The sequence below is a fragment of the Heterostelium album genome, assembly GCF_000004825.1.
Source record: "Heterostelium album PN500 unplaced genomic scaffold PPL_scaffold8, whole genome shotgun sequence".
Classification (NCBI taxonomy): Eukaryota; Evosea; class Eumycetozoa; order Acytosteliales; family Acytosteliaceae; genus Heterostelium; species Heterostelium album.
Window position 1 is genome coordinate 1,793,351 of NW_008805070.1, and position 25,684 is coordinate 1,819,034.

The 25,684-nt window shown below is 30.4% G+C and overlaps 16 protein-coding genes across 16 annotated transcripts; 12 read left to right on the forward strand and 4 right to left on the reverse strand.

The window, feature by feature from the left end:
* Positions 1-471: 471 nt before the first annotated feature.
* On the forward strand, positions 472-2,443 carry PPL_08346 (B-box zinc finger protein; the record flags this gene model as incomplete). Its single annotated transcript, XM_020579163.1, has 2 exons — positions 472-1,213; positions 1,362-2,443. 2 exons carry the CDS (start codon positions 472-474, stop codon positions 2,441-2,443), a joined length of 1,824 nt encoding a protein of 607 aa, XP_020431002.1.
* An 87-nt stretch (positions 2,444-2,530) lies between these two features.
* On the reverse strand, positions 2,531-2,848 carry PPL_08347 (uncharacterized protein; the record flags this gene model as incomplete). Its single annotated transcript, XM_020579164.1, has 2 exons — positions 2,531-2,761; positions 2,789-2,848. 2 exons carry the CDS (start codon positions 2,846-2,848, stop codon positions 2,531-2,533), a joined length of 291 nt encoding a protein of 96 aa, XP_020431003.1.
* Positions 2,849-3,980: 1,132 nt separating this feature from the next.
* Positions 3,981-5,024, forward strand: PPL_08348 (uncharacterized protein; the record flags this gene model as incomplete). Its single annotated transcript, XM_020579165.1, has 1 exon — positions 3,981-5,024. The coding sequence occupies one exon, from the start codon at positions 3,981-3,983 to the stop codon at positions 5,022-5,024; it is 1,044 nt and encodes a 347-aa protein (XP_020431004.1).
* Positions 5,025-5,158: 134 nt separating this feature from the next.
* On the forward strand, positions 5,159-6,303 carry PPL_08349 (uncharacterized protein; the record flags this gene model as incomplete). The annotated part of the gene is made up of 3 exons (XM_020579166.1): positions 5,159-5,253; positions 5,859-5,936; positions 6,024-6,303. The coding sequence occupies 3 exons, from the start codon at positions 5,159-5,161 to the stop codon at positions 6,301-6,303; spliced, it is 453 nt and encodes a 150-aa protein (XP_020431005.1).
* A 119-nt stretch (positions 6,304-6,422) lies between these two features.
* On the reverse strand, positions 6,423-6,716 carry PPL_08350 (uncharacterized protein; the record flags this gene model as incomplete). Its single annotated transcript, XM_020579167.1, has 1 exon — positions 6,423-6,716. The coding sequence occupies one exon, from the start codon at positions 6,714-6,716 to the stop codon at positions 6,423-6,425; it is 294 nt and encodes a 97-aa protein (XP_020431006.1).
* Positions 6,717-6,845: 129 nt separating this feature from the next.
* PPL_08351 (uncharacterized protein) lies at positions 6,846-8,813 on the reverse strand (the record flags this gene model as incomplete). The annotated part of the gene is made up of 1 exon (XM_020579168.1): positions 6,846-8,813. One exon carries the CDS (start codon positions 8,811-8,813, stop codon positions 6,846-6,848), a length of 1,968 nt encoding a protein of 655 aa, XP_020431007.1.
* Positions 8,814-9,047: 234 nt separating this feature from the next.
* Positions 9,048-10,405, reverse strand: PPL_08352 (uncharacterized protein; the record flags this gene model as incomplete). The annotated part of the gene is made up of 3 exons (XM_020579169.1): positions 9,048-9,335; positions 9,413-9,913; positions 10,388-10,405. The coding sequence occupies 3 exons, from the start codon at positions 10,403-10,405 to the stop codon at positions 9,048-9,050; spliced, it is 807 nt and encodes a 268-aa protein (XP_020431008.1).
* Positions 10,406-10,574: 169 nt separating this feature from the next.
* PPL_08353 (uncharacterized protein) lies at positions 10,575-11,378 on the forward strand (the record flags this gene model as incomplete). Its single annotated transcript, XM_020579170.1, has 2 exons — positions 10,575-10,780; positions 11,018-11,378. The coding sequence occupies 2 exons, from the start codon at positions 10,575-10,577 to the stop codon at positions 11,376-11,378; spliced, it is 567 nt and encodes a 188-aa protein (XP_020431009.1).
* A 76-nt stretch (positions 11,379-11,454) lies between these two features.
* Positions 11,455-12,536, forward strand: PPL_08354 (uncharacterized protein; the record flags this gene model as incomplete). Its single annotated transcript, XM_020579171.1, has 3 exons — positions 11,455-11,763; positions 11,935-12,157; positions 12,235-12,536. 3 exons carry the CDS (start codon positions 11,455-11,457, stop codon positions 12,534-12,536), a joined length of 834 nt encoding a protein of 277 aa, XP_020431010.1.
* A 1,937-nt stretch (positions 12,537-14,473) lies between these two features.
* PPL_08355 (uncharacterized protein) lies at positions 14,474-15,517 on the forward strand (the record flags this gene model as incomplete). Its single annotated transcript, XM_020579172.1, has 2 exons — positions 14,474-14,780; positions 14,892-15,517. 2 exons carry the CDS (start codon positions 14,474-14,476, stop codon positions 15,515-15,517), a joined length of 933 nt encoding a protein of 310 aa, XP_020431011.1.
* Positions 15,518-15,751: 234 nt separating this feature from the next.
* On the forward strand, positions 15,752-16,129 carry PPL_08356 (uncharacterized protein; the record flags this gene model as incomplete). Its single annotated transcript, XM_020579173.1, has 2 exons — positions 15,752-15,784; positions 15,917-16,129. The coding sequence occupies 2 exons, from the start codon at positions 15,752-15,754 to the stop codon at positions 16,127-16,129; spliced, it is 246 nt and encodes an 81-aa protein (XP_020431012.1).
* Positions 16,130-16,203: 74 nt separating this feature from the next.
* PPL_08357 (uncharacterized protein) lies at positions 16,204-17,165 on the forward strand (the record flags this gene model as incomplete). The annotated part of the gene is made up of 3 exons (XM_020579174.1): positions 16,204-16,330; positions 16,694-16,741; positions 17,059-17,165. 3 exons carry the CDS (start codon positions 16,204-16,206, stop codon positions 17,163-17,165), a joined length of 282 nt encoding a protein of 93 aa, XP_020431013.1.
* A 1,181-nt stretch (positions 17,166-18,346) lies between these two features.
* On the forward strand, positions 18,347-19,246 carry PPL_08358 (uncharacterized protein; the record flags this gene model as incomplete). The annotated part of the gene is made up of 1 exon (XM_020579175.1): positions 18,347-19,246. The coding sequence occupies one exon, from the start codon at positions 18,347-18,349 to the stop codon at positions 19,244-19,246; it is 900 nt and encodes a 299-aa protein (XP_020431014.1).
* Positions 19,247-19,806: 560 nt separating this feature from the next.
* Positions 19,807-21,082, forward strand: PPL_08359 (uncharacterized protein; the record flags this gene model as incomplete). Its single annotated transcript, XM_020579176.1, has 3 exons — positions 19,807-19,988; positions 20,680-20,796; positions 21,049-21,082. 3 exons carry the CDS (start codon positions 19,807-19,809, stop codon positions 21,080-21,082), a joined length of 333 nt encoding a protein of 110 aa, XP_020431015.1.
* Positions 21,083-21,256: 174 nt separating this feature from the next.
* Positions 21,257-21,868, forward strand: PPL_08360 (uncharacterized protein; the record flags this gene model as incomplete). The annotated part of the gene is made up of 1 exon (XM_020579177.1): positions 21,257-21,868. The coding sequence occupies one exon, from the start codon at positions 21,257-21,259 to the stop codon at positions 21,866-21,868; it is 612 nt and encodes a 203-aa protein (XP_020431016.1).
* Positions 21,869-21,947: 79 nt separating this feature from the next.
* Positions 21,948-25,276, forward strand: PPL_08361 (uncharacterized protein; the record flags this gene model as incomplete). Its single annotated transcript, XM_020579178.1, has 4 exons — positions 21,948-22,436; positions 22,513-22,744; positions 22,840-23,118; positions 24,408-25,276. 4 exons carry the CDS (start codon positions 21,948-21,950, stop codon positions 25,274-25,276), a joined length of 1,869 nt encoding a protein of 622 aa, XP_020431017.1.
* Between the last annotated feature and the right edge of the window lie 408 nt (positions 25,277-25,684).

The following is a 25,684-nucleotide window of genomic DNA, read 5'->3' on the forward strand; positions in this document are numbered from 1 at the left end:
CATTCTCTAATTCACTAAGTTTCTGAATATGATTGACTGTATAGTTAGCTTTATTCCATAACTATTCTATTCTATCTGGAATTATATCATTATTATCATTAACTGTATTATCATCTTTATATTTTTCTATATCCGTGTTATTATCTTTATCGTTGGCATCCTCATCTTCATTATTATTCTTATTTTTATTAACAACAGAATAATCTATATTTAAAATTGATTGTTTGATGTCATCTGTGTGTAGTGTATCGTGTTTATTATGATTAGCAACACAACGATAACATATTACAACATTACAATCTGAACATAATAGATAAAAAAAAAAAAAGAAAATGGTGAAATAACAATGAACATAATCGATCAAAAGATAGGAGTGGTAACGATACCTTCTAAGTTTGAAAAACCGATTGACCTTGAGGTTTTTTTATTTTATTTATTTCTGTTAACTAAATTATCATTATTAAGCAAACAATGACTAGATGTGTTGAACATGATAAAAAACTTGATATATTATGTTCAGATTGTAATGTTGTAATATGTTATCGTTGTCTCATGACAAATCATAATCAGCATCGTACACTTCACACAGATGATATCAAACAATCACTTTTAAATATAGATTATTCTGTTGTTGTATATGATGACAGTAGTAATCATGATCTAGATGAAGATCAATTAGAAAATAATAATAGTATTACAGATAATGATGAAACGAATAATAATAGCATTAGTAAAGATAATAATAGTAATAAAAATAATGACAAAGATAATTCATTGATTTCAAATAGATCAAACAATAACAGCAATAACAATATAATTCAAGATAGAATTGAATGGTTATGGAATAAAGCTAACGATTCAGCTAATCATATTAGGAAACTTAATGAAATGGAGAATGGAATAAGCGATCATTTCAGACAATATTATGAAATGTTAATGAAAGAAGAAAGTAAATTGAAACAACCAATCATTGATGAACTCGATCAAACCAAACAACTACTCGATAAACTAATCAAAGAAATACAATCATTATACAATATCATTCAATCAATCACTCCAACTCTTAAACCTGAAGAACATAACAATGATAATAATAATAATAACAATAATGAATATGATATTCTTTCAGATGCAACAATCAATTATTCAATTCCCACATTGATTGAATCAATTAAACAATCAACAACATTAGAACAATTCATTCATAATAATAGTAATACAATATTCAATATTCAACAACAAAACAACAATGAAATCATTGAAATATCTAAAAAATAACAATGAAATCAACAAGAATAAGAGACATAAGAATAATGATAATATAAAGACAAACAATAGCAATAATGATAACTCAATATTAGAAATCATTCGTAATCATTTTAAACAACACAACACTGATATCAATCAAATATTAAATATGAATAGTAAATCTATTTCAGTTTCAAAGTCTTGCCATAATCAGAGTTATTTAGATGGAATAAGATATTTTATTCCAAGATCTCTTTTTATCTATTTTGATCGAAAGGATAACAAAAACAATAGCTTACATAATAATACATACTTTATCACTCAGGATGAATCATTATCATTATACACATGGGATTTCAAATCAGGCAATCAAATGAAACTGATGGAGAAAGAATCAAAAGAATTGGTTGAACAATCTAAAGGTTCTGTACAGTCAACTTCTTTCATTGGATCATCAAACACCACCATCTATGTATTCCTCAGAGACGAATTAATTGCTTATTCAACCATTAGCAACTCATTCAGTAAAGAAAATTTTTATGGTTTTTTCAATTTCATTAATCAACCTGTAACTTGTTACAAAGAACCATTCTACATCTACTTCTATGGTAAGGAAAGAACCAACATTGACGGAGTTACCAGGGGTGGAAATAACATTATTGTAAGATACAATACGATGACACAAACATTTGAAAGATTGTTTGTTGACAAATACTCTGAAGAAAGAACACCATTGGCATTGTTTTTCAGATTTAACGTCTTATTCTCGATGTATTATGATGCATTATCAAAGGATATTGTCTTTGTTGAACACAAGTCAGATACAAACGAAGTCGTTGCTGCCTATCTGATTATCAAAAACATCATACCAACATTCTTCACCTATTGCTCTGTTAATTTAGGCACATCGTATCTTTATTATGGTCGCAAAAGCTCTGACTATTTCCTAAAGTTGGACAATTTTGGAACCAAACCAAAAATCACCGATAAACTAGCAACCATTGAAGGACGTGCAAAAGTTAAGTCTCCCAACAACCAAGTTTTAGTTTTGACACCAATGGTTCACAATGATAAAATGTTGTATCTTTACACCAAAGATAAAGCCTATGTCTATTCAATCAAAGGCAACCAATGGCAACACTCTCATCTTCAGATACCGAATATTCAACATATACTAAAAGTCAAAGAAATATAACAACTTTCAATCATTTTAAACAAAATAAAGTCAAATTGGATATTTGTTGTCTTGAAATGGGATTGTTTCCATTTATTCTTCTTTTCATCATTGACAAAAAAGATAAATCTTAGGAAGGTCATCTTCATAATAAACGTTGATCATTGGAGTTAAGACTAAAATTTCATTGGCATCTGGGTCAACTTGAATTGTACGTCCTTCAATGATAGCAATAGCAATAATATTATTATTTTTATTATCTTTTAATTTATCTATATCAATTGTAACCTTCTCTTTATATTTATCATCAATAATATTATTGTCATCTTTTATTTTTATCTATAAATTGAAGTGTGCGATCATTACTTCATTAAAAACTGTACAGAATAGACTAAGATCTTTATGATGTTCAATGCATTGTGTCATTGTTTAAAGGAACATTTCTGATCAGTGTTTTAAGGAAAAAAAATATAAAAAATATCAATAACTGGTGTTATTTTTTGATCAAAAATTGTTGAGGAATGACCCACCAAATATTATTTTAAAAATTTTTTTTTGGTTTATTTTAATTCTTTGTTTAAATATTTTCTAATAAAGTCAAAGAAAGATAATTTTTATTTGAAGAAATACTATCGTAAAGATTTTTTTTTTTATATATCAATATCTTTTTTTTAATCATATTGACTTGCACTCTTTTAATTGTAAAAAATAAAGATTTCCTTTTTTGGTGAAAAAAAACCACTAACAAAATTCACTTTTAAAACACCACTAAAACATATTCTTTTATTATTTCCCTCAACATGTTGAGGGAATTACATTTGTTTATGAATCATTAGTTTTCAATGATCCAAATCAAAATGAATCTCAATTTGTTTCATTTCGATTTATAAAAGTAAAAATCAATAAAATTTCAGAAGATTTTGTATTATGATTATGATTCGTAGATAATGTGTATTAATATGTTGAAAACTGCCATTGGCCAACACTGAACAAAATTGTCAACCCAGATAAAAAATATTATTATTATCAAGTCAATGATGTTTTTCGTGATACCTTTTTTTTTCAGTTTCTCATAGCAATATAAGATGTAAGATCTAACTGTACGTTATCGAAGTCAGGCTATAAACTTTAAGCGTGCCGAAGTCTGTAAAAATGATCTATTTTTGGTAAAAAAAATTTTCGAATTTTTTGGAATTTTTAAAAATGCATGGTTTTACCCCCTCTTTGGCATTAATTCATTCAAAAGATGCTTGGAACTGTAAAGGCAGGTATTCATTACATTTTTTACTTCTTCTGACTAGAGATACACGAATACTGCCTTCCGGGTTGGTAAAGTAATGATGAGATTCCAATTTTGGAAGATTTTTGTAAAAATATCTGAAAAAACCACTCGTTTAAAAGTTTAGAGCAAAAACGATTTTGACTTCTATAAAGCCTGGTTATCTTGGGGAAAATGTTTTCGTTTTGAGGAAAAAAGTATATATAGAAGAAACATGTCTAGATCTAGTTGATTTCATTGTTAACATCATTCAAACAATATTTTATAAATATATAAAAGATGAATACAAAAACATTAATATTACTATCAGTTCTCTTGGTTGTAACATTATCTTTAAATGTAGATAGTGTTTCGGCTGCTTTCCCACCAGGTGTAGATTATGATAAAAAGATGATGTTCTCCTACCTTCTCCTGAACAATCAACCGTTGTCAGTCTACGAGAATCTCGTCCAATGGAGTTCCTACAATAACATCGTCACTTCATTCAGTGAATGGAATAAAACGTTGTTGACCGAATTCATCCAACATTGTCATGGCAGAGGTGTCGCCGTTCACAACATGGTACAGCTGAATTGTAATGAAACCGATTGCAATTCCTACTTCAACAATGGATTATATAATAGTAGCATCGCTCTATTGGCTCAAGTCGGTGGAGATGGTCTACATTTGGATGTTGAGCAATTCAGTAATACTACTACATCTGCCACCTACAAAGGTTGGGTGAACACCGCCTTCCAACATCTCAGGGCGAACAACACCAAATATGTCGGTTCGATGGCTGTCGCTTGTACTAATAACTCTTGGTCGTTCCACAACGCTGACTTTGCAGATTACTTCATCTTGATGTGCTACGACATGGGTGGGGGTTCCAATGTGCTGGCACCGAACTCACCGATCGACATCATCAGAACCTACGTCAACAAATGGAAGGGCTCCGTCAACAAACCGGCCAAACTCATCATGGGACTCCCACTCTACGGATACTATGCCAATTGCACTTCAATGGAGTACGGTCTGTTTGGAACCACTTGTCGTGTCGATGGTAACAGCACATTTTTGGGTGTCAACGGAATCTACGACCTTGTGAATAACTACCCAGCAGTATCATATCAAGAGTTGAATGGTGTAGCGTTTGCCAATGTATTCCGTCCAGGTTCATCGAATATTACACAATTTATGTATGACACACCAGCGACACTATACCGAAAGTCTGTCAGTATGGGTATTGGTGGAACTGCTTGTTGGAGAATCGACTTTTTAAAAGGTTTACCACAATCTCTCATTACCACCTATTACATTGCATTAAATCCAAATAATACATAAATAAAAAATAAAATAAAAACAAAGTTTTGACTTTTTTTGACGATCACCGATCTACATTTTTTTGTTTTTTAATTGATAAATCAAAACAAAACTGGCTCCCAACAACTTTCGCCTGCTCATTAATTTTAAAAAAAATGAAAAAATTAAAAATTAGTGGGGTTAATGTGATCAGAGTGGTTTTTTTTATTTTATTCGATTTATGGTTACAAGCAAGAGCCTGTTTTGTTTTGTTTATAAAATCAAAAATTTTAATAAATAATACTCTTGTTAACATCAATAAATAATCAATTATTGTGTATATCTATTATGTCTCATTATAATTATAACGTTAAAGATGATAGTGCTTACCAAAAGATAACTTCATCCAGTTGTTAGATAAATAACATGGTAAAGAAAAGGTCAATGTAACAAATTAAATACAGAGCGAGTTAATCAAAAGTAAATCAAATTTATAAAGAGGTTCATTTTGATTAGATGACAATCATGATTGATAAACTAATTTCCAATCCCTCATTTGTGTGTGTTAAGTGTTCTCTTCCTTAATTTTTGTTTGCCTCATCTTCCCTCATTTAAAAACTTTAATTAAAACGGTTTTGATGTTTAAAGACTTTTAGATATTTGTTTATTGGTTTACCGATTTTCACTAAATTACTATGTACTATTCATTATTGTAGGGTAGATATTAGGAAGATGAAGAATAACCGAACATATTATTTTTGTTTTTTTTATAAGAAAAATCATCGGAGCAGATTGATTTCATTGATTCATATCATTCAAAAACATTTTAATAATATATAATAAAAGATGAATACAAAACATTAATATTATTATCAGTTTCTTGGTTGCAACATTATCTTTAAATTTAGATAGTGCTTTGGCTGCTTTCCCACCAGATGTCAATTTTAATAACAAGTTGTTCTCCTAACCATCCTATCAACCGTTGTCAGTGTACGATAATCTAGTCGATTGGAGCTCCTACAACATCCTCACTTCATTCAGTGAATGGAATCCAACATTGTTGACCCAATTCATCCAATATTCCCATGATAGGGGTCTCGCCGTTCACAATATGTTATCGCTGAATTGTACTGCCATAAATTGTTATACCTTCTTCAGCACTGGACAATACATTAGTAGTGTCACTCTATTGACTCAGGTCGGTGGAGATGGTCTTCATTTGGACATTGAACAATTCGGAAGTAGCTGGGCAAACACATCCTTCCAATATCTCAAGTCTGTCAACAACAAGTATGTCGCTTCGATGGCTGTCGGTTGCTAATACTGATTCTTGGTCGTTCTACAACGCCGACAATCAGATTACAGAAACAACGTCAACAAATGGAAGGACTATGTCCACAAACCAGCCAAACTCATCATGAGACTTCCACACTACGGATTCTATGCTGATTGCGGTCCAATGAACTGTTCGGAACCATCTGTAACATCGTTGGTGGTAGCAACCCCAATCTTCCTATTGTTTACAACAAAATCTACACCTTGGTCAATAACTACCCAGCGGTAACCTATCAAGAGTTGAATGGTGTAGCTTTTGCCAATGCATTCCTTCCTTCTACATTGAATGTCAGACGACACTCTATCAAAAGTATATCGGTATGGGTATTTGTGGAACTGCTTGTTGGAGAATCGACTTTTAAAAGGTTTACCACAATCTCTCATTTCAAAAGTTGACATTTCTTTAAATCCATACAACTAAATTATTTTATTAATAGTATTAATAAATTGATTTTAAATATGAAATTAAAATAAAATACAATAAATAAACAATTAATTAATACTTTATTTTATTAAAGAATAAACTATTTAAAGGTAATCTTTTGTATCTGTTATAAATTTAATATTAGTTGTCTTTATATGAGATTTTTTCCATTGTCTACCTTTTTGAGAATAGACAAAACTTTCATCTTTGGTGAAAAGATACATCTTTTCATCATGTTTCTCTTCGTTGTAAATAATTGGTGGCAAAACTAACAATTCGTTGTTTTGTGCATCTGGTATTGCACATCCTCCAATAGCGTCAAGCTTTTTAATTTCTAACTTTAGTGGTGCCAAGTTGAAGTTTACATGCAAGAAATAATCTAGTTTTCCATCACCATAGTAAATGTAAACCATTTTTTCTCCTCTGAAGAGGTAGCTTATGTATTTTGGCGAGACAACATCATGTACAATGGATAGAGTACGTTTTACTATAGTCGAAAAACTGACATATAGAACCAACACGATTTGTTTTGATTGACTATCATAGTGAATTGTGTATCTATGCATCTCTGGATCATAGAATTCGTTAAAAATAGCCACAGGAGTGATGTTTAATTGTGAATCTGAATACAAGTGTTCGAATTCCCCCAACATTGTATTGAATCTGACTATCATTGTACCTTTCAATGTTCTGCCATAGAAATAGATGTAGAATGGATCGACGTAGTAACTTGTAGGTTGACCTAGGAATCTTGCAAGATGAGAAGAAGATTGAAATTCTACCACTCTGAAAGCTCCATCAATCATCGAGTAAGCAACGAAAGAAAAGATGAAGAATATATAGATGGTGGTGTTGGATGATGCAAATATAATGATTTGATTTGTAAATGAATCAATCAAACCGGCAAGCTCGTTCGACTCTTTCTCCATCAATTCCAATTGATTGCGAGATTCAAATTTACATTTGTAAAATGTTATGTTTAAATCATCCTCTTCGTCCGTTGCGATAATGTATCTGTTGTTGTTGGGTTGTTTGAGATAAAATTCAACATCAATCGATTTTTGAATGAAATGTCTGATTCCATCAAAATAACCTAGATGTTTGCTACTTTCGGAAACTGAAACATCACCACAATTCATATGCTCTAAATCTTTGTCATTGATTCTATGATTATTAATGTGATTACGAATGATTTCTAAAATTGAATAATCTTGGAGATTATTATTATCTGTCTTGTTGTTATCATTATTCTTATGTCTTTTATTCTTGTTGATTTCATTGTTATTCTTTAGATATTCAATGATTTCATTGTTGTTTTGTTGTTGAATATTGAATATTGTATTACTGTTATTATGAATGAATTGTTCTAGTGATTTTGATTGTTCAATTGATTCAATCAATGTTTCAAGCGAATAATTGATTGTTGAATCTGATAGAATCCCATTATCATCTTTAATATTATTATTATCAAGATCATTACTGTCTTTTTCATGTGACTTAAGAGTTGGAGTGATTGATTGAATGATATTGTGTAATGATTGTATTTCTTTGATTAGTTTATCGAGTTGTTGTTTGGTTTTTTCGATTTCATCGGTGAACGGTTTCTTTAATTTACTCTCTTCTTTCATTAACATTTCATAATAACGTTTGAAATGATTACTGATTTCATTCTCCATTTCGGTAAGTGTCTGAATATGATTGACTGTATTGTTTACTTTTTCCCATAGCCATTCTATTCTCATTTTAATCATATCATTATTATAATTACTATTACTATTATTATCTTTATCATCATTCTTATTGTTATCATCCTTTATTTTATCTATATCAATGATATCCTTGTCTTGATCTTTGTCATCTTCATTATTATTATCATTATTATTATTCTTTTCTTTTTTATTTTTATCTATAACAACAGAATAATCTATATTTAAAAGCGATTGTTTGATGTCATCGATATGAAGTGTATGATGTTCATTGTGTTTTGAAACAAGACAACGATAACATATAATAACATTACAAACTGTACACAATAAATCAAGATCTTTATTATGTTCAATACATTGTGTCATTGTTTATTTATAAATACAACTATTAATAAATAGATCTAGATATTAAATATCGAAAAGAAAATTAATAAAAACAAGGTTTTCCCCAAGTACATATTGCTTTTTAAAAATTTATCATATTAAATATGTTTCTAATCAGGTATGGGGGTAAAATGATTTTAACATCTAACCCCTATCATTATTATTTTTATTTGTGGTATAAATTATTATTATTGACATTATAGCTATTATTATTATTTATTTTATTATTTCAATTGTTGTTAATTGTGTTTGTGGCGATAATATATCAAACTGTTCCTTAAACTGTATTAATGCTGCAACTATTAGTGCTCTTTCTTCGTGATCAGTAGAGTTCCAGAATGGATTTACTCCTGCTGTTGCGAATACATAATTTACATCACCACTATTTTCATAACTAAAACCTTTAATCAAGTAATCGACCATTGATTTGATAGTTGCGGAAACTAGGAACCGAGAGAAAACTATCCTCTTACACGGCTCATTTGATTGATTCTGATCTGCATACTGAAAGTATTTCCTAGCGCAGACTTTGTCAGCTGCAAGGTCAAAAAATTGTATCCTTTTAGGTTTGTTTGCACTACTTGATTTGCAGAGAGGTCATTCTTCTTCCAAAGCTTCAAAAGTAATAGTGCTGCCAATCCTTCATCAGTTAGCTCGGGCATATCATAGATGGTCATGTATTCCCCTCTAATCCAATTTCGACTACCATCATTTTGTTTTGGTCCAATATTGCAAATCTTTCCATCTTTGTCTAGTAGCTTAGGGAATAAATGGACATTGACATTTGTGTTATGAAGTTGAATTGTTAATTTTATACTTCTTGTGGATTCTTCTCCTTTTGATTCAGGTATTGACACGAGAACTCCCCAAGCTTCATTTGGCAATCCTTTTATGGAAACTTCTAGTGCACTCTTTATTTTTAGGCAAAGCTTTGTAAATGGTTTCAAAGGGTCATCTGATGAATCACATTCATCTTTTACTGATTCCAAAGTAGCAAAAGAACGTGGCAAGATGAGATCTACATCAAGATCTGAACCTCCTTTGAGAGCGACTTTGTGGGCATATGAACCTCTGGGGATGAGCTGGAAATGCGTGAATAAAAATAATAATGATAAAAAATAAATAATTGTTGTAATATAATTAGATATACAAAATAAAAATAAAAAAAAATTTAAAAAATTCTTTAAATTGTCGATGAGTCATCATCCTAAACAAATTCAACCCCAAAAACATCACACAACATCTACAATTGCCAGCTACCAATGGTCACTGGAAAAATCAACTACTCACTTCTTCCTTTGTGATGAATCATCAGACCTAACAGTGATTATCTACCACAACATTTGGAAACATGTCAGTTCAATTCTATTCAGTCAAGATGACAAAATTCTCGATTTCTCCAACCAATCTTTTATATCCGACTTTAATAACCACAGAAACATTCTAAATTTAATATCCAACACTCCAACACCAGCCAACTAATCAAGTTAATGCAATCAAGAGTTCATATTATTGTTCAAGAGATTGCCAAGTCAGCGATTATAAACTTCTCAAACATAATCATTTTCAGCCATAAAAAATAAAAGGAAAAACAACATCACCTAGGAGTGTTGTTTTTTTTTTGTTGTGGCAGATTACTTTCACTTTGATGTGGGTTGGAGTTCCAATCCGTTTGCACTGAACTCATCATACGCCACTGTCAGAAAGACGTCAACAAATGGAAGGACTACCTCCCAAACCATCATGTCCGGTTTTCCACTCTACGGATACTATGCCAATTGCACTGCTAACTACGGTCTGTTTGGAGCTGTCTGTAACGTGGACGGTAACAAAACCAATCCTTCTCTCCGTTACAACGGTGAACAAACTGGGTTCCCAGCGGTATCGTATCAAGAGTTGAATGGTGTAGCGTTTGCCAATGTATTCCCACATCAACACGTGCCAGCCATGTACATTGAATGTTACACAATATACATATGACACTCTCTATCAAAAGTATAGGGATTGGTGGAACTGCTTGTTGGTGACTTGGCAACTTAGTAAGTCTACCACAATATGTCATTAACCCATTTTACATATGATATTTAAACAAAAAATTAAGAATAACTTTTCATAATGATCGAAATTCCACCCAAATTAATATGGTACAAATCGCAATAAATGAAATGCCTCATATTAAATAATAGTAATCATAACTATAAAACAGATAACTACATACAAAATAGAATAAATTATATTTGGACATCGATTAAAAGATTATCAAACCAATATAGATCATTAGGTGACAAAGTAACAGAGATATCCAATCATTTCGAGAAACTTCATCAATTCCTCATTGTTGAAGAACATAGATTGAAGAAACCACTTACCATCGATCAAGATACAGTTAAAGAGGATTTAGATAAACAATTGAATGAATTGAAATCAATCATTAATATTATAAACTTTAATAATAAAGAAGTAGAAAATGTTGATGATGATGATCAAATTAAATCGATAATAGAAGATACAACAGATCTATATTCAATATCAACAATCAATAGTTAAATCAATTGAACAATCAGAATCAGTAATAAACTTTATAGAGAGAAATAATGATACACTCTTTTACTGTAATAATAATATGATTGAAGATCTAACGAATAATCTCAATAACTTTGACACCACTATTCTAAAGTTAATAACTTTATACAATTCACAATTTAAATCAATAAAGATAGATTACTCTAAAGAAGTAATAGATAGATCCGATAAGTATGAAATCGTATTTAAAGATTCCGATCTAGAACTTATCAAAGAGATATTACAACAATCTGTTGTGGTATCGCTGAAAAATGAAAACACTTCAACACCCACAGAAAAATCAGTTGAATCATCATCATTATCGACATCAACAGTAAATCCACCACAAAAACAGACCACAACAGCAACAGTATCTCCTATACCTGCACTGCAACAGTGTGTTAATAATTCATACAAATATTACTATCACTTCAGCTTCATATTGGTAGGTGATAGCTATGTTGGAAAGGTAAGATTATAAACAAAAAAATGTCAAAAAAATACTTTAATTATACTAAATCTAATCTTTTTTATAAACTAGAGTGGAATGTTATATTATTATGCAGAAGATTGTCTCGATAGTGGTCAAGATATAAAATATGTTTCAACTCACGGGGTTGATTTTAAAATACGCAGTGTTGAACTCGATGGAAAGATAATCAAACAGCAAATCTGGGAAGTCGGTGGTATGAGTAAAATACATTTAAGGCCATCTTACACTAATGGTAATACTGGTATACTACTCGTTTATAATGTAGCCGATGGTAGGCAGAACTAGTTGTTTTTATTTATCTATAGATATTGTATACTAATTAAGTACTAATTATATTAATAATAATAGGTATAAAAGATTGGTTAGCACTTTTAAATAACAACAAACATACTGGTAGTAAGATATTGGTTGGAAATAAATGTGATCTTCAAAAGAGAGTCATAGATTATGAAAGAGGTAGAGCGATGGCTGACGATTTGGGAATACCGTTTATAGAGACATCTGCTGTTACTGGTACTGGCATTAAAGAAGCTTTTACCTTATTGGCAAAGTCTACATTGAAAAGATTTGCAGAAGAAACTATTTCAAAACTTCCTAAAGCTCCTGCAAATGACAAAGGTGGATTGTTTTCATTTTTTAATAAAAAATAATTAAATTTAAACTTTACCATCTAAATTTTTATATGTCAAAAGCTAACAGTTTATATAGGTTAATTTTTAATTTATCTATTTTCTTTATTATCTTGATTGGTGTTTAAAAGTATTATATTGTATAAAGTATAGTTGGTTGTTGAATTTGATATCATCTTAATATTCTTTGTCTGAATATGAGATTCTTTCCATTATTTGATGAAGAATAAAAGTTTTTGTCATCTGTGAAAAGATGGATGTTTCCAGAAAATTTAAATCATTGGTGGTAAAATTAACACTTCGTTATCTCTTGCTTCTATCTTTAATCGTGGTAAGAACCTTGTTCTTTTCCTGGATGGAAGTGTCTAAATCAATGAAAGAGTCTTGTTGTTCATCACCATAATAAAAAAAAATATTTGTAAAAAGCTATATTTATTATTTTTTTTTATGGCACAATTTTATGGTGAAAAAAAATTAATTTTTGATTAAAAGAGTTAGTTACTTACATCCTAAGTATACAATAATCGAGAACATTATACGTCATATTATACTCCAAAGCTGGACAAAAGGACTTAATAATAATGATAATAATCATTTAAACCCACCACACCATGTAAATAACAATTTTTTTGGCCACCAAATAGTAAAAAAAAAAAAAGAAATAAATATATTGAAAAAAAATAAAATTAAAAAAAAAAAAAAAAAAAATTAGTAAAGAAAAAAAAACTTCAAAAATTTTTTATGAAGCAACATTCACTCGCAAATCATTGTTCAAGTGATCGAATGATGGGTGTGGTTGGATTGTATGTACTGATCGAAAAATAGAGGTGGAGCTGGTTGTGGTTTTGGTGCATTGAGGGGGTGATTTGATGTCTATATCTTCTTTCACCATTAATTAGTTTAACCAACAACCACACCACCACATCACTCCATAACATAACACAGTCCAACATTTTAAGGATATAGAGAAAGAAAAGGAGTTGTAATTATTAAAATATTGGTAACAACAACACAACAACAATATATTTATTAATCAAAGCTTGACCTCACATCTTTCAAACAAACAAAACAAAATCTCTGAATGAGCTGCGGCAGGTCCCTCATCAAAATTTATCGTGTAAAGTCTCATATTAAAAAATACTTTCGGTCTGCCGCCACGCTTTATTTAACATTTGTTTTTAAGGTTGAAAATAAAATGAAATAATAATAAAACATCTGCAAATACCGAAGATGAACGAAAATTCAGTTTACAATCAATTCAGACAAATATTTTGTTCTTGTTCAAGATTAATACCATTATTATAAATGATTTACATTTACTTGGGTTATAATGATTGATGAATTTTGATTAGATGATAATGGGTGGGAGTCAATTTTCATACACAAGAAGGTTGATCCATTCCCTCATTTGAGTGGTGATGGGTGGTATAGTGTGGCGTTGGTCTACATTTTTTTTCGACCCAAGTGGTTCCCACTTACCATCCAACTAAAAAAGGAAATTGTTTTTTCGTAAATGATTTTGAACATTTAGATCTTATGGTATGAAAATCATAATAATAAAAACTATTATTTTTTTGATGACTATTGATATGATATGTTACAAAAGTAGTGTGGATAACTTATATAAGTGTACTACTGTTTACTAGTCCAAAGTTATTAAAGGTTGCAAAATAAATGAGGGAAGCATATCGTTTTATTTAAAAATGGAATCATTTTACTCGTTCTTGTTTTATTGGTATAAATTCTCCAAATAATTAATTATTTTCTATCAAATTAATCCCCAGTTTCTATGAAATTCCATTAAGATATCAAAAACTATTTAAATTTAAATAATATTATTTTTTTTTTTCTAGGTTTTGTTTTATTCTTATGGAGGAAACAAATATAAATTGAAGGAATTTTGATTCGTTTAGTATCATTCAACAACATTTTAAAATATTATTTAAATATATAAAAAAATGAATACAAAAACGTTAATATTACTATCAGTTCTCTTTATTGCGCTATATTTAAATGTAGTTTGTGTTTCAGCTGATTTCCCACCAGCTGTCGATCATGAAAAGAAGTGGATGTTCTCCTACCTTACCGTTATTAATCAACCCATGTCATTTTATTATAATCTAATCAAGTGGAACCCATACAATAATATCGTCACTCCATTCAGTAAATGGAATCCAACATTGTTGACCGAATTCATCGAGTATTCCCATGAGAGAGGTGTCGCCGTTCACAACTTCTTACCGGTGAATTGTACTGCCGTAGATTGTAATACCTACTTCAGCACTGGACAATACATAGGAAATATCTCGCTAATTACTCAGGTCGGTGGAGATGGTCTACATTTGGACATCGAGCACTTCAGTAATACTACTACAGGTCTGACTTTCAAGGGCTGGGCAAACACCGCCTTCCAACATATGCAATCGATAAACCCCAAGTATATCGCTTCGATGGCTGTCGGTTGCTTAAAAGACTCTTGGTCGTTCTACAACGCCGATTATGCACATTACTTCATCTTGATGTGCTACGACATGGGTTGGAGTTCCAATCCGCTGGCACCGACCTCGCCAATCGTCGAAGTAAGATACAACGTCAATATGTGGAAGGGTTACGTCAACAAACCGGGCAAAATCATCATGGGACTTCCACTTTATTCATACTATGCCAATTGCACTGCCATGAACTATGGTCTGTTCGGAACTGTCTGTAACGTCGAAGGTATCAACACCAACCCTTCTGTCGGTTACAACGGAATCTACGACCTGGTGAATAACTATCCAGCGGTTTCCTATCAAGAGTTGAATGGTGTATCGTTTGCCAATGTATTCCGTCCAGGTTCATTGAATGTTACACAATTTATGTTTGACACACCAGCCAATCTCTACCAAAAGTATATCGGTATGGGTATTGGTGGTACTGCTTGCTGGAGAATCGACAATTTAGTAGGTCTACCACAATCTGTCATTAATACTTTTTACATTGCATTAGATCCATATAACTAAATTTATAATAATAATACATTTTCAAAAAATAAAAATGAACAAGTCTAAAATTAACAATTTTTTTGATAAGATATAATGTTATCAATAAAAAGATGAATAGAAATAAGAATCTTAATTTTTTTATTTTTTTTTGATAACAAATAATGTTATCAATAAAAAGATGAATAGAAATAAAAATTGTAATAATAACTATATTAATCAAATAACAGAAACAAAATGCTCAGAACATGATAAATGGAGTTTGAATATTTATATTTCACTGTAATAGTATTTTGTGTTCAAAATGTTTTTTCAATCTTTACAATAAAGATCATGATCGATGAATAAAAAAGAATTTAAATAGTTTAAGAAATAATGATTATTCATATTTAAATAATAGTAATCATAACTATAAAACAGATAACTACATACAAAATAGAATTAATTATATTTGGACATCGATTAAAAGATTATCATATCAATACACATCTAGGTGACAGAGTATCAGAGATATCCAATCATTTCGAGAAACTTCATCAATTCCTCATTGTTGAAGAACATAGATTGAAGAAACCACTTACCATCGATCAAGATATCGTTAAAGATAACTCTAATAATGTAATAGATAGATGAAATCGTATTTAAAGATTCCGATTTAGAACCTATCAAAGAGATATTACAACAATCTGTTGTGGTATCACTGAAAAATGAAACACTTCAACACCCACAGCAACAGAAACACATCATCATTATCGACATCAACAGTAAATCCAACACCACCACAAAAACAGACCACAACAACAACAGTATCTCCTATACCTGTTAATAATTCATGCAAATATGACTATCGCTTCAAATTCATATTGCTAGGTGATAGCTATAACAAGTAGTATACCAACTGGTAATAAACCATTGGTGTAAGCCGAATTTAAATGTTTTTTACACATACCACCGATTTCCCAGACTGTCTGTAAGATTATCTTTCCATCGAGTTGAACATGACGTATTTTATAATCAACTCCGAGAGTTAAAACATATTTTTATATCTTGACCACTATCGAGACAATCTTCTGCATAATAATATTAACATTCCACTATCCGATGAAAGATCATTCAATGGTAGGTAGAAAACTAGTTGTTTTTATTATCTTTGGAAAATGTCTTCTAATTAAGTACTAATTATATTAATAATAATAGGTGTAAAAGATTGGTTAGCACTTTTAAATAAATACAAACATACTGGTAGTAAGATATTGGTTGGAAATAAATGTGATCTTCAAAAGAGAGTCATAGACTATCGAATTCAACAACCATCTATAATTAATACAATATAATACTTTTAAACACCAATCAAGATAATAAATAAAATAGATAAATTAACCTATATGAACTGTTAGCTTTTGAATAATAAAAATGCAGATGGTAATGAAAAGGTTTAAAATTAAATTATTTATTAAAAAATGAAAACAATCCACCATTGTCATTTGCAAGAGCTTTAGGAAGTTTTTGAATAGTTTCTTTTTGCAATCTTTTCAATGAAGACCCTGTCAATAAGGTATAAGCTTCTTTAATGCCAGTACCAGTAACAGCAGATGTCTCTATAAAAGGTATTCCCAAATCGTCAGCCATCGCTTTTGATCTTTCATATCATCTTAAAATTCGTTGTTAGAATATGAGATTCTTTCCAAAAGTTTTTATCATCTGTGAAAAGAAGGATGTTTCCAGAAATGTAAAGCATTGGTAGTAAAATCAATAAATCGACACTTGTGTTATGAAGTTGAATTGTTAACCTTCTTGTGGTTTCTTCTCCTTTTGATTCAGGTATTGACATGAGAGCTCCCCAAGGTTCATTTTGCAATCGTTTTATGGAAACTTCTAGTGCACTCTTTATTTATAGGCAAAGCTTTGTAAATTGTTTCAAAGAGTCATCTGATGAATCATAATCATCTTTTACTGATTCCAAAGTGGCAAAAGAACGTGGCAAGATGAGATCTACATCAAGATCTGAACCTACTTTGAGAGCAACTTTGTGGGCATATGAACCTCTGGGCATGAGCTGGAAATGTGTGAATAATCCAGAGCATTTACTATTCAGTATCTCCATCTAGAGTTAAATAATCTACTCCCAATGATCGATACTAATGATAGAGAGACATGTCCGATTTGTGGTCTTCCCACTCATCTTTAAAAGATCTATATTGTGAAAGTGAAATAGTTTTATCTGAGGACAGATTAATAAGTCCATTTAAATTGTTGAATAATTTAATAAATAAATAAATTCAACCTCAAACATCTACAAATTGCCAACTACGAAGACGAATGGTCACTGGAAAATCAACTACTCACTTCTACCTCTGTGACGAACATCAGACAACACATTTGGAAACTTGTCAGTTCAATTCTATTCAGTCAAGATGACAAAATTCTCGATTTCTCCAACCAATCTATTATATCTGACTTTGATAACCACAAAAACATTCTAAACAACACTCCAACACCAGCCAACTAATCAAGCTAATGCAATCAACTCTTGGCAGATTACTTCACTTTGATGTGCTATGTCGACATGAGTTTCTATCAAAAGTACTGCTTGTTAGAGACTTGACAATTTAGAGGTCAACCACAATCTGTCATTAACACTTTTTAAATATGATATTAAATAACAAATGTTTAATTCCATGGAAAAACATAAGCAAATTAAAAAAATTTGGGTGGTTGACCCCTTTCTTTTGAATTAAACAAATTAATAATAACTTTTTTAATGATCTTCACACTTTCCGCAACTTTTTTTTTTATTTATTTTTTTTGATCACTTTTTATTTTATTTTTATTTAAATATCATTTTAAAAGATGAATAACAATAGCAATAATAATAATAACTATATTAATCAAATAACAGAAACAAAATGTTCAGAACATGAAAAAGAGTTTGAATATTTATGTTTCATTTGTAATAGTATTTTGTGTTCAAAATGTTTCTTTAATCATTACAAATCTAACAAAGATCATGATGTTGAATCGATCGATGAAATAAAAAAGAATTTAAACAATCTAAGCAATAATAATGATTCAGATAACTACATAAAAAATAGTATAAATAATAATTTGACATCGATTAATAGATTATCAAATCAATACACATCATTAGGTGGCAAAGTAACAGAGATATCCAATCATTTCGAGAAACTTCATAATTTCCTAATGGTTGAAGAACATAGATTGAAGAAACCTATCAGTATAGATCAAGATACAGTTAAAGAGGATTTAGATAAACAATTGAATGAATTGAAATCAATCATTAATATTATAAACTTTAATAACAATAATATCAACAAAAAAGAAGTAGAACTTGATGATGATGATGATCAAAATAAATCGAAAAAAGAAGATACAACAGATCTATATTCAATTTCAACAATATTTAAATCAATAGAACAATCACAACCAGTAATAGACTTTATAGAGAGAAATTATGATACACTCTTTTACTGTAATAATAATAATAATATGATTGGAGATCTAACGAATAATCTTAATAACTTTGACACCACCATTCTAAAGTTAATAACTTTATACAATTCACAATTTAAATCAATAAAGATAGATCACTCTAATAATGTAATAGATAGATCGGTTAAACATGAAATCATATTTAAAGATACCGATCTAGAACTTATCAAAGAGATATTACAATCTGTATCGCTGAAAAATGAAAATTTTCATTCACCCACAACATCAGCTGAATCATGAAAAACCTACTACTGCTCCTGCAAATGACAAAGATGGAAAGAACAAGAAAGCAACTAAATCGAAACAACAAACATCACACAAGTTCCTTCAAAAAACACTTAGTTAACAACAATAACAATAATTTAAATCGTTCATCAAATAACAATAATACAAATACAACAACAACAACAACTACTACTACTACTACAACAACTACCACAACAACTACTACAAATAATACAAATCCAGTAAGGTTAACTTCAAAAAGAAACACACACCGCTCAAAAGCTAGTAAGCTAGTACTAGTAAAAAACTCTTATCTCTACAAAGATGTGACTGAGGAAGAGCTTATGCTTTTTCTTGCTATTACTGTGGGACATGTCCAATGATTACTATTTTAGCCACATTACAACTGGCGATCAAGTTTACATGGTCAGAAACAGATACGAAAAGATTTCATCTTTCTTTATGTTTTCTGAAGCAGTCATACTCAAATGTGTAGCGCTCTGAGCACTGTGTATGAAGGATGCCTGGAAAACTCCACATTCATTAGTATCGACGAAACCATGTTGGCCAGAAGAATGAATTGTACTTCAAGAAACGAAAATACTCAAAAGGTCGAGCCTGCCTTCTACACTGTTTTTCCTCCGAAGCCACATCCAACAGGAATCTTGGTGTATCATTTGGCCACCAAAATTGATAAGGTTGACGATAAATTTGATGCCGTGCATTGCGTCCCATTTATCATTCGTACACTTCCCAAGCATATTGGTTGTGAGCAACCATCCTTGAAGTTGCCAAGAAGCTCCTGGAAGATCACGTAAACGCCAACCCTTCTAGCGACCCCCAAAAACATCTCATTGCCGATTCTGCTTTTTGCCACCAAGAGATCAAAGTACTAAAAGTTGAATATTCACACACTCATACCTCAGTACTAACCCTCAATAATTCATATAATACTTTTATTTATATAAATCATCAAATATTTATCTATATAAATCTCTCAATAAAATTTTATTTATTTAACTCGTATAAAAATTGTGTGCATTTGTGATATAAATTGAATGGAATTAAATAAATATTGTTGCGCAATTTAATTTTTGATTAAAAATTAAAGTAGTTAGATACTTACATCCTAAGTATATAATAATCGAGAACATTCTACGTCATATTATACTCCAAAGCTGGACAAAAGGACTTAATAATAATGATATAAATCATTTAAACTCACACCAGACTAGATCATGGAAATAACAATTTTTTGGCTACGAATGTGTCACAAATTATACAAAATTTACTGATATATAACGCCACAAAAACACTATTTTCATGGTGTCTATAGTGAAAATAGTAGAGAGTAAATTAAAGTTTGTGTCCATTTGATTTTTATTCTGCTTAACATTTTATTAAATATTTAAAAGATGAATATACAAAAACATTAATATTACCAATAGTTCTCTTGGTTGCACACGACCGTTAAATGTAGATAGTGTTTCAGCTGCTTTCCCACCAGCTGTCGATCATAATAACAAGTTGTTGTTATCCTACCATACCATCGTTAATGAACCGGCGTAAGTGATAAACATCGTCTAATGTAGATGGTAACAACACCAATCTTCCTTCTCTCGGTTACAACGGAATCTACAACTTGGTGAATAACTTCCCAGCGGAATCCTATCAAGAGTTGGATGGTGTAGCGTTTGCCATTGTATTCCTTCCCGGTACATTGAATATTAGACAATACAAATGACATACCAACCAATCTCTATATCGGTATGGGTATTGGGAACTGCTTGTTGGAGACTTGACAATTTAAAATTTAGTTGGTCTTCATTAGCTATATTACTAAATTTATAATACTATTTATTAATGCATTTTAAATAAATATGAAATAAAAAATAATTAAAAAAAAAAACAGATTTGGGACTGATCAAATGAGACTTTTGAATCAAAATATCTGTCAATTGATTTGACACTTTTTATTTTATTTTTATTTTTTTTTGTTAACTCATAACGTTATAAATAAAAAAGATGAATAAGAATAGTAATAATAGTAATAATAACTATATTAATCAAATAACAGAAACAAAATGTTCAGAACATGAAAAAGAGTTTGAATATTTATGTTTCACTTGTAATAGTATTTTGTGTTCAAAATGTTTTTTTAATCATTACAAATCTAACAAAGATCATGATGTTGAATCGATCGATGAAATAAAAAAGAATTTAAATAATCTAAGCAATAATGATTATTCATATTTAAATAATAGTAATCATAACTATAAAACAGATAACTACATACAAAATAGAATAAATTATATTTGGACATCAATTAAAAGATTATCATATCAATACACATCATTAGGTGACAAAGTAACAGAGATATCCAATCATTTCGAGAAACTTCATCAATTCCTCATTGTTGAAGAACATAGATTGAAGAAACCTATCAGTATAGATCAAGATACCGTTAAAGAGGATTTAGATAAACAATTGAATGAATTGAAATCAATCATTAATATTATAAACTTTAATAACAATAATATCAACAAAAAAGAAGTAGAACTTGATGATGATAATCAAGTTAAATCGATAGTAGAAGATACAACAGATCTATATTCAATATCAACAATCAATAGTTAAATCAATTGAACAATCAGAATCAGTAATAAACTTTATAGAGAGAAATAATGATACACTCTTTTACTGTGATAATAATAATATGATTGAAGATCTAACGAATAATCTCAATAACTTTGACACCACCATTCTAAAGTTAATAACTTTATACAATTCACAATTTAAATCTATAAAGATAGATCACTCTAATAATGTAATAGATAGATCGGTTAAACATGAAATCGTATTTAAAGATACCGATTTAGAACTTATCAAAGAGATATTGCAACAATCTGTTGTGGTATCGCTGAAAAATGAAAATTCGTCACCACCTCCAACAACGGCAATAGCAAAATCATCTAAAACATCATCGTTAGCAACATCATTACAAAAAACAACCTTATCTTCTTCTTCTTCTTCTACAACATCATCGACATCAGTAGGGGGACCAACAGCAAATCCAACACCACCAAAAAGACAGACAACGGCAACGTCAACAACAACAGCAGTATCTCCTACACCTGTTAATAATTCAAACAATTATGACTATCTCTTCAAATTCATATTGCTAGGTGATACCAATGTTGGAAAGGTAAGATAATTATAATATATTAAATATTGTTTTAATCTTTATTATAATAAAATAAACTAATCTTTATATACATTAGAGTGGAATGTTATATTATTATGCAGAAGATTGTCTCGATAGTGGTCAAAATAGATATACAACCTGTGGAATTGATTTTAAAATTCACCGTATTGAACTCGATGGAAAGATAATCAAAGAGCAAATTTGGGATGTCGATGGAAAGAATATAAAATTTGTATCACCCAACTACGTCAATGGCAATGTTGGTGCACTACTCGTTTATGATGTAGCCGATGAAAGATCATTCAACAGTGGGTAGAAAGCTTGTTATTTTTTTAATATATAGATCTATGAGTACTATTTAATATATTAACTATATTAACTATATATTATTAAATAATAATAGGTATAAAAGATTGGTTAGCACTTTTAAATAACAACAGTCATACTGGTAGTAAGATATTGGTTGGAAATAAATGTGATCTTCAAAAGAGAGTCATAGATTATGAAAGAGGTAGAGCGATGGCTGACGATTTGGGAATACCGTTTATAGAGACATCTGCTGTTACTGGTACTGGCATTAAAGAAGCTTTTACCTTATTGGCAAAGTCTACATTGATAAGAACTATTCAAAAACCATTGCCCTCTTCAGTTACTCCTAAAGCTCTTGGAAATACAAATTCTGGTAAACCAACTGACAAAGGTGGATTGTTTTCATTTTTTAATAAAAAATAATAATTTTATCTATAATATCTATCATTATTATTTAGAATGGTACAGTTTGATTTAATATTCTTGAAGACATACAATCAATTTGTACCACATGAATAAAAGTGATATTGATGATTCTCGAATCAATTGAAATGATGCTCATTTGAGTACCGGTGATCAAGATATCTTTTAAGTAAGGTCATTGTAATAAATGTAATAAAGTTTAGAGATATAATTTACAGTATAAAATTTAAAGATAATAATTTATTTGATTACAATTTGAAGATAAGAATAATATTTGATAGTGTTGAATAATTGGATAATTGTTTTTCATAGTGGATTTTCCATGGTATGCATACTGTTTGATTGCTTCGACCAATGCAGTTGCCCAATTTAAGAAATTTATTGTTGATTAACTACTTTTGGTAGATTGATATTTTGTTGATTCACTGAATGTTGATATTATTCGAAGATATTTAATTATTGTTTAATAGTTGGATTATTAACTTTAGCTATTTGAAATCGAGTCAATAAACTGTTTGAATTGTGATGGTTGAATTATTGAAGTGTGAGTTAATTTGATTATTATAATTCTAAAATGTTAATTTAGAACAAATACTCTCTTCCCTCATTTCAGAGAAGGGGTGTTTTTAAGTTTGGCGGCAAACTTTAAAACAAAAACAAAACTCAAAATGGAAATTGTTTTTGACCTTTTAAGGGAGTGGTCAGTAATACAATAGGGTATAAAAAACAATATTCTTATTTTATGAAATTCCTTCTCATTTATTAAAAGTTGACCCACAAGGTAATTGAAAAGATTTTTCGGGTCAATGTTTCTAGTTTTTCAATCTTTGTAAAAAGACTTTCAGGTGCACTTTTGCTATTAGAAGTAACAATCATTTGGTTTGTATGACTTGTCACCATTAGGATTTTTAAAAGAACCCTTCTGGAAATAAAAGATATTTTTTGTTTTTCCCTCAAAATGATCATACGATAGAATATTAAAATGGATTTAGAATTTAAATTGAAGAGAAACAGTTAAATGAATTAAGTTTAGTATCATTTAACAACATTTTATTTATATGTATTAAAAAAAGATGATTCCAAAAACATCAATATTACTATCATTTCTCTTAGTAACATTATCTTTAAATGTATATAGTGCTCTGCCAACTTTCCCACCAGGTGTTAATTATAATAAGAAGGTGATGTTCTCCTTCCTTACACTTGTAAACCAACCGCTGTCAGTGTACGATAGCATAGTCCAATGGAGCCCCTACAACAATATTGTCACTCAATTTAGTCTATGGAATAAAACATTGTTGACTGAATTCATCCAACATTCCCATGATAGAGGTGTAGCTGTTCACAACATGATCCAGTTTAATTGTAATGTCATAGATTGCAACTACTACTTCAACAACGGACAATACATCGGTAATGTCACTCTATTGGCTCAGGTCGGTGGAGATGGTCTACACTTGGACATCGAGAAATTCGGTAATACTCAAGCTTCCACTTTCAAGGGTTGGGCAAACACCGCCTTCCAATATCTCAAGTCGGTAAACAGTAAATATGTCTCTTCGATGGCTGTCGGTTGTGGAGCAAACTCTGGTCCGTTCTACAATGCCGATTGGTCAGATTACTTCATCTTGATGTGTTATGACATGGGCTGGAGTTCCAATCCATTGGCACCAACATCACCCATAAAACCAGTCAGAGACAATGTCAATAATTGGAAGCCATACGTCAACACCTCCGCCAAGATCATCATGGCACTCCCGCTCTTTTCATACTATGCAGATTGCTTACCAATGGACTACGGTCTGTTTGGAACTACCTGTAATGTAGATGGTGTCAATAACAACCCCTCTATTGGTTACAACGGAATCTACAACTTGGTCAACAACTATCCTGTGGTATCATATCAAGAGTTGAACGGTGTAGCGTTTGCCAATGTATTGCTTACAAGTAATATTAGACAGTATATGTATGACACACCTGCGACTCTCTACAGAAAGTATAACGGAATGGGTATTGGTGGAACTGCTTGTTGGAGAATCGACAATTTAGTAGGTTTACCTTCAGCTCTTATTTCCGCATTTTACACTGCACTATATCCAAATAACTAAATTTATAATAATAATGATATTTATTAATGTATTTTAAACAATATACTTAAATAAAAAAAATATCGCTTATTGCTGTGATTTATTCAATTTGTTACACTACATAAATACTATAAATAGATAAGACATGTCTGAAAAGAGGAAAATCAACATTCTTCCTATAAAATTAGTTATATCACCACTGAAATTGACAAGGTCGTGAGTATTTCTCATTTTTACACTGAATATGATGTCTAACTCCAGTAGGCAATCATGATCGTTGTAAAAGTGAAAGCACTATGTAGAATGGATCGGTGAAGGTAGTAGAAGGTGGAGTAGTGAAAACAAGATGGAAATTGGATTCATACTCTCCAATTCTGAGAGTTTTGTCTTTGATATAATAGACAATGAATTTAGGATGCAAGATATTCT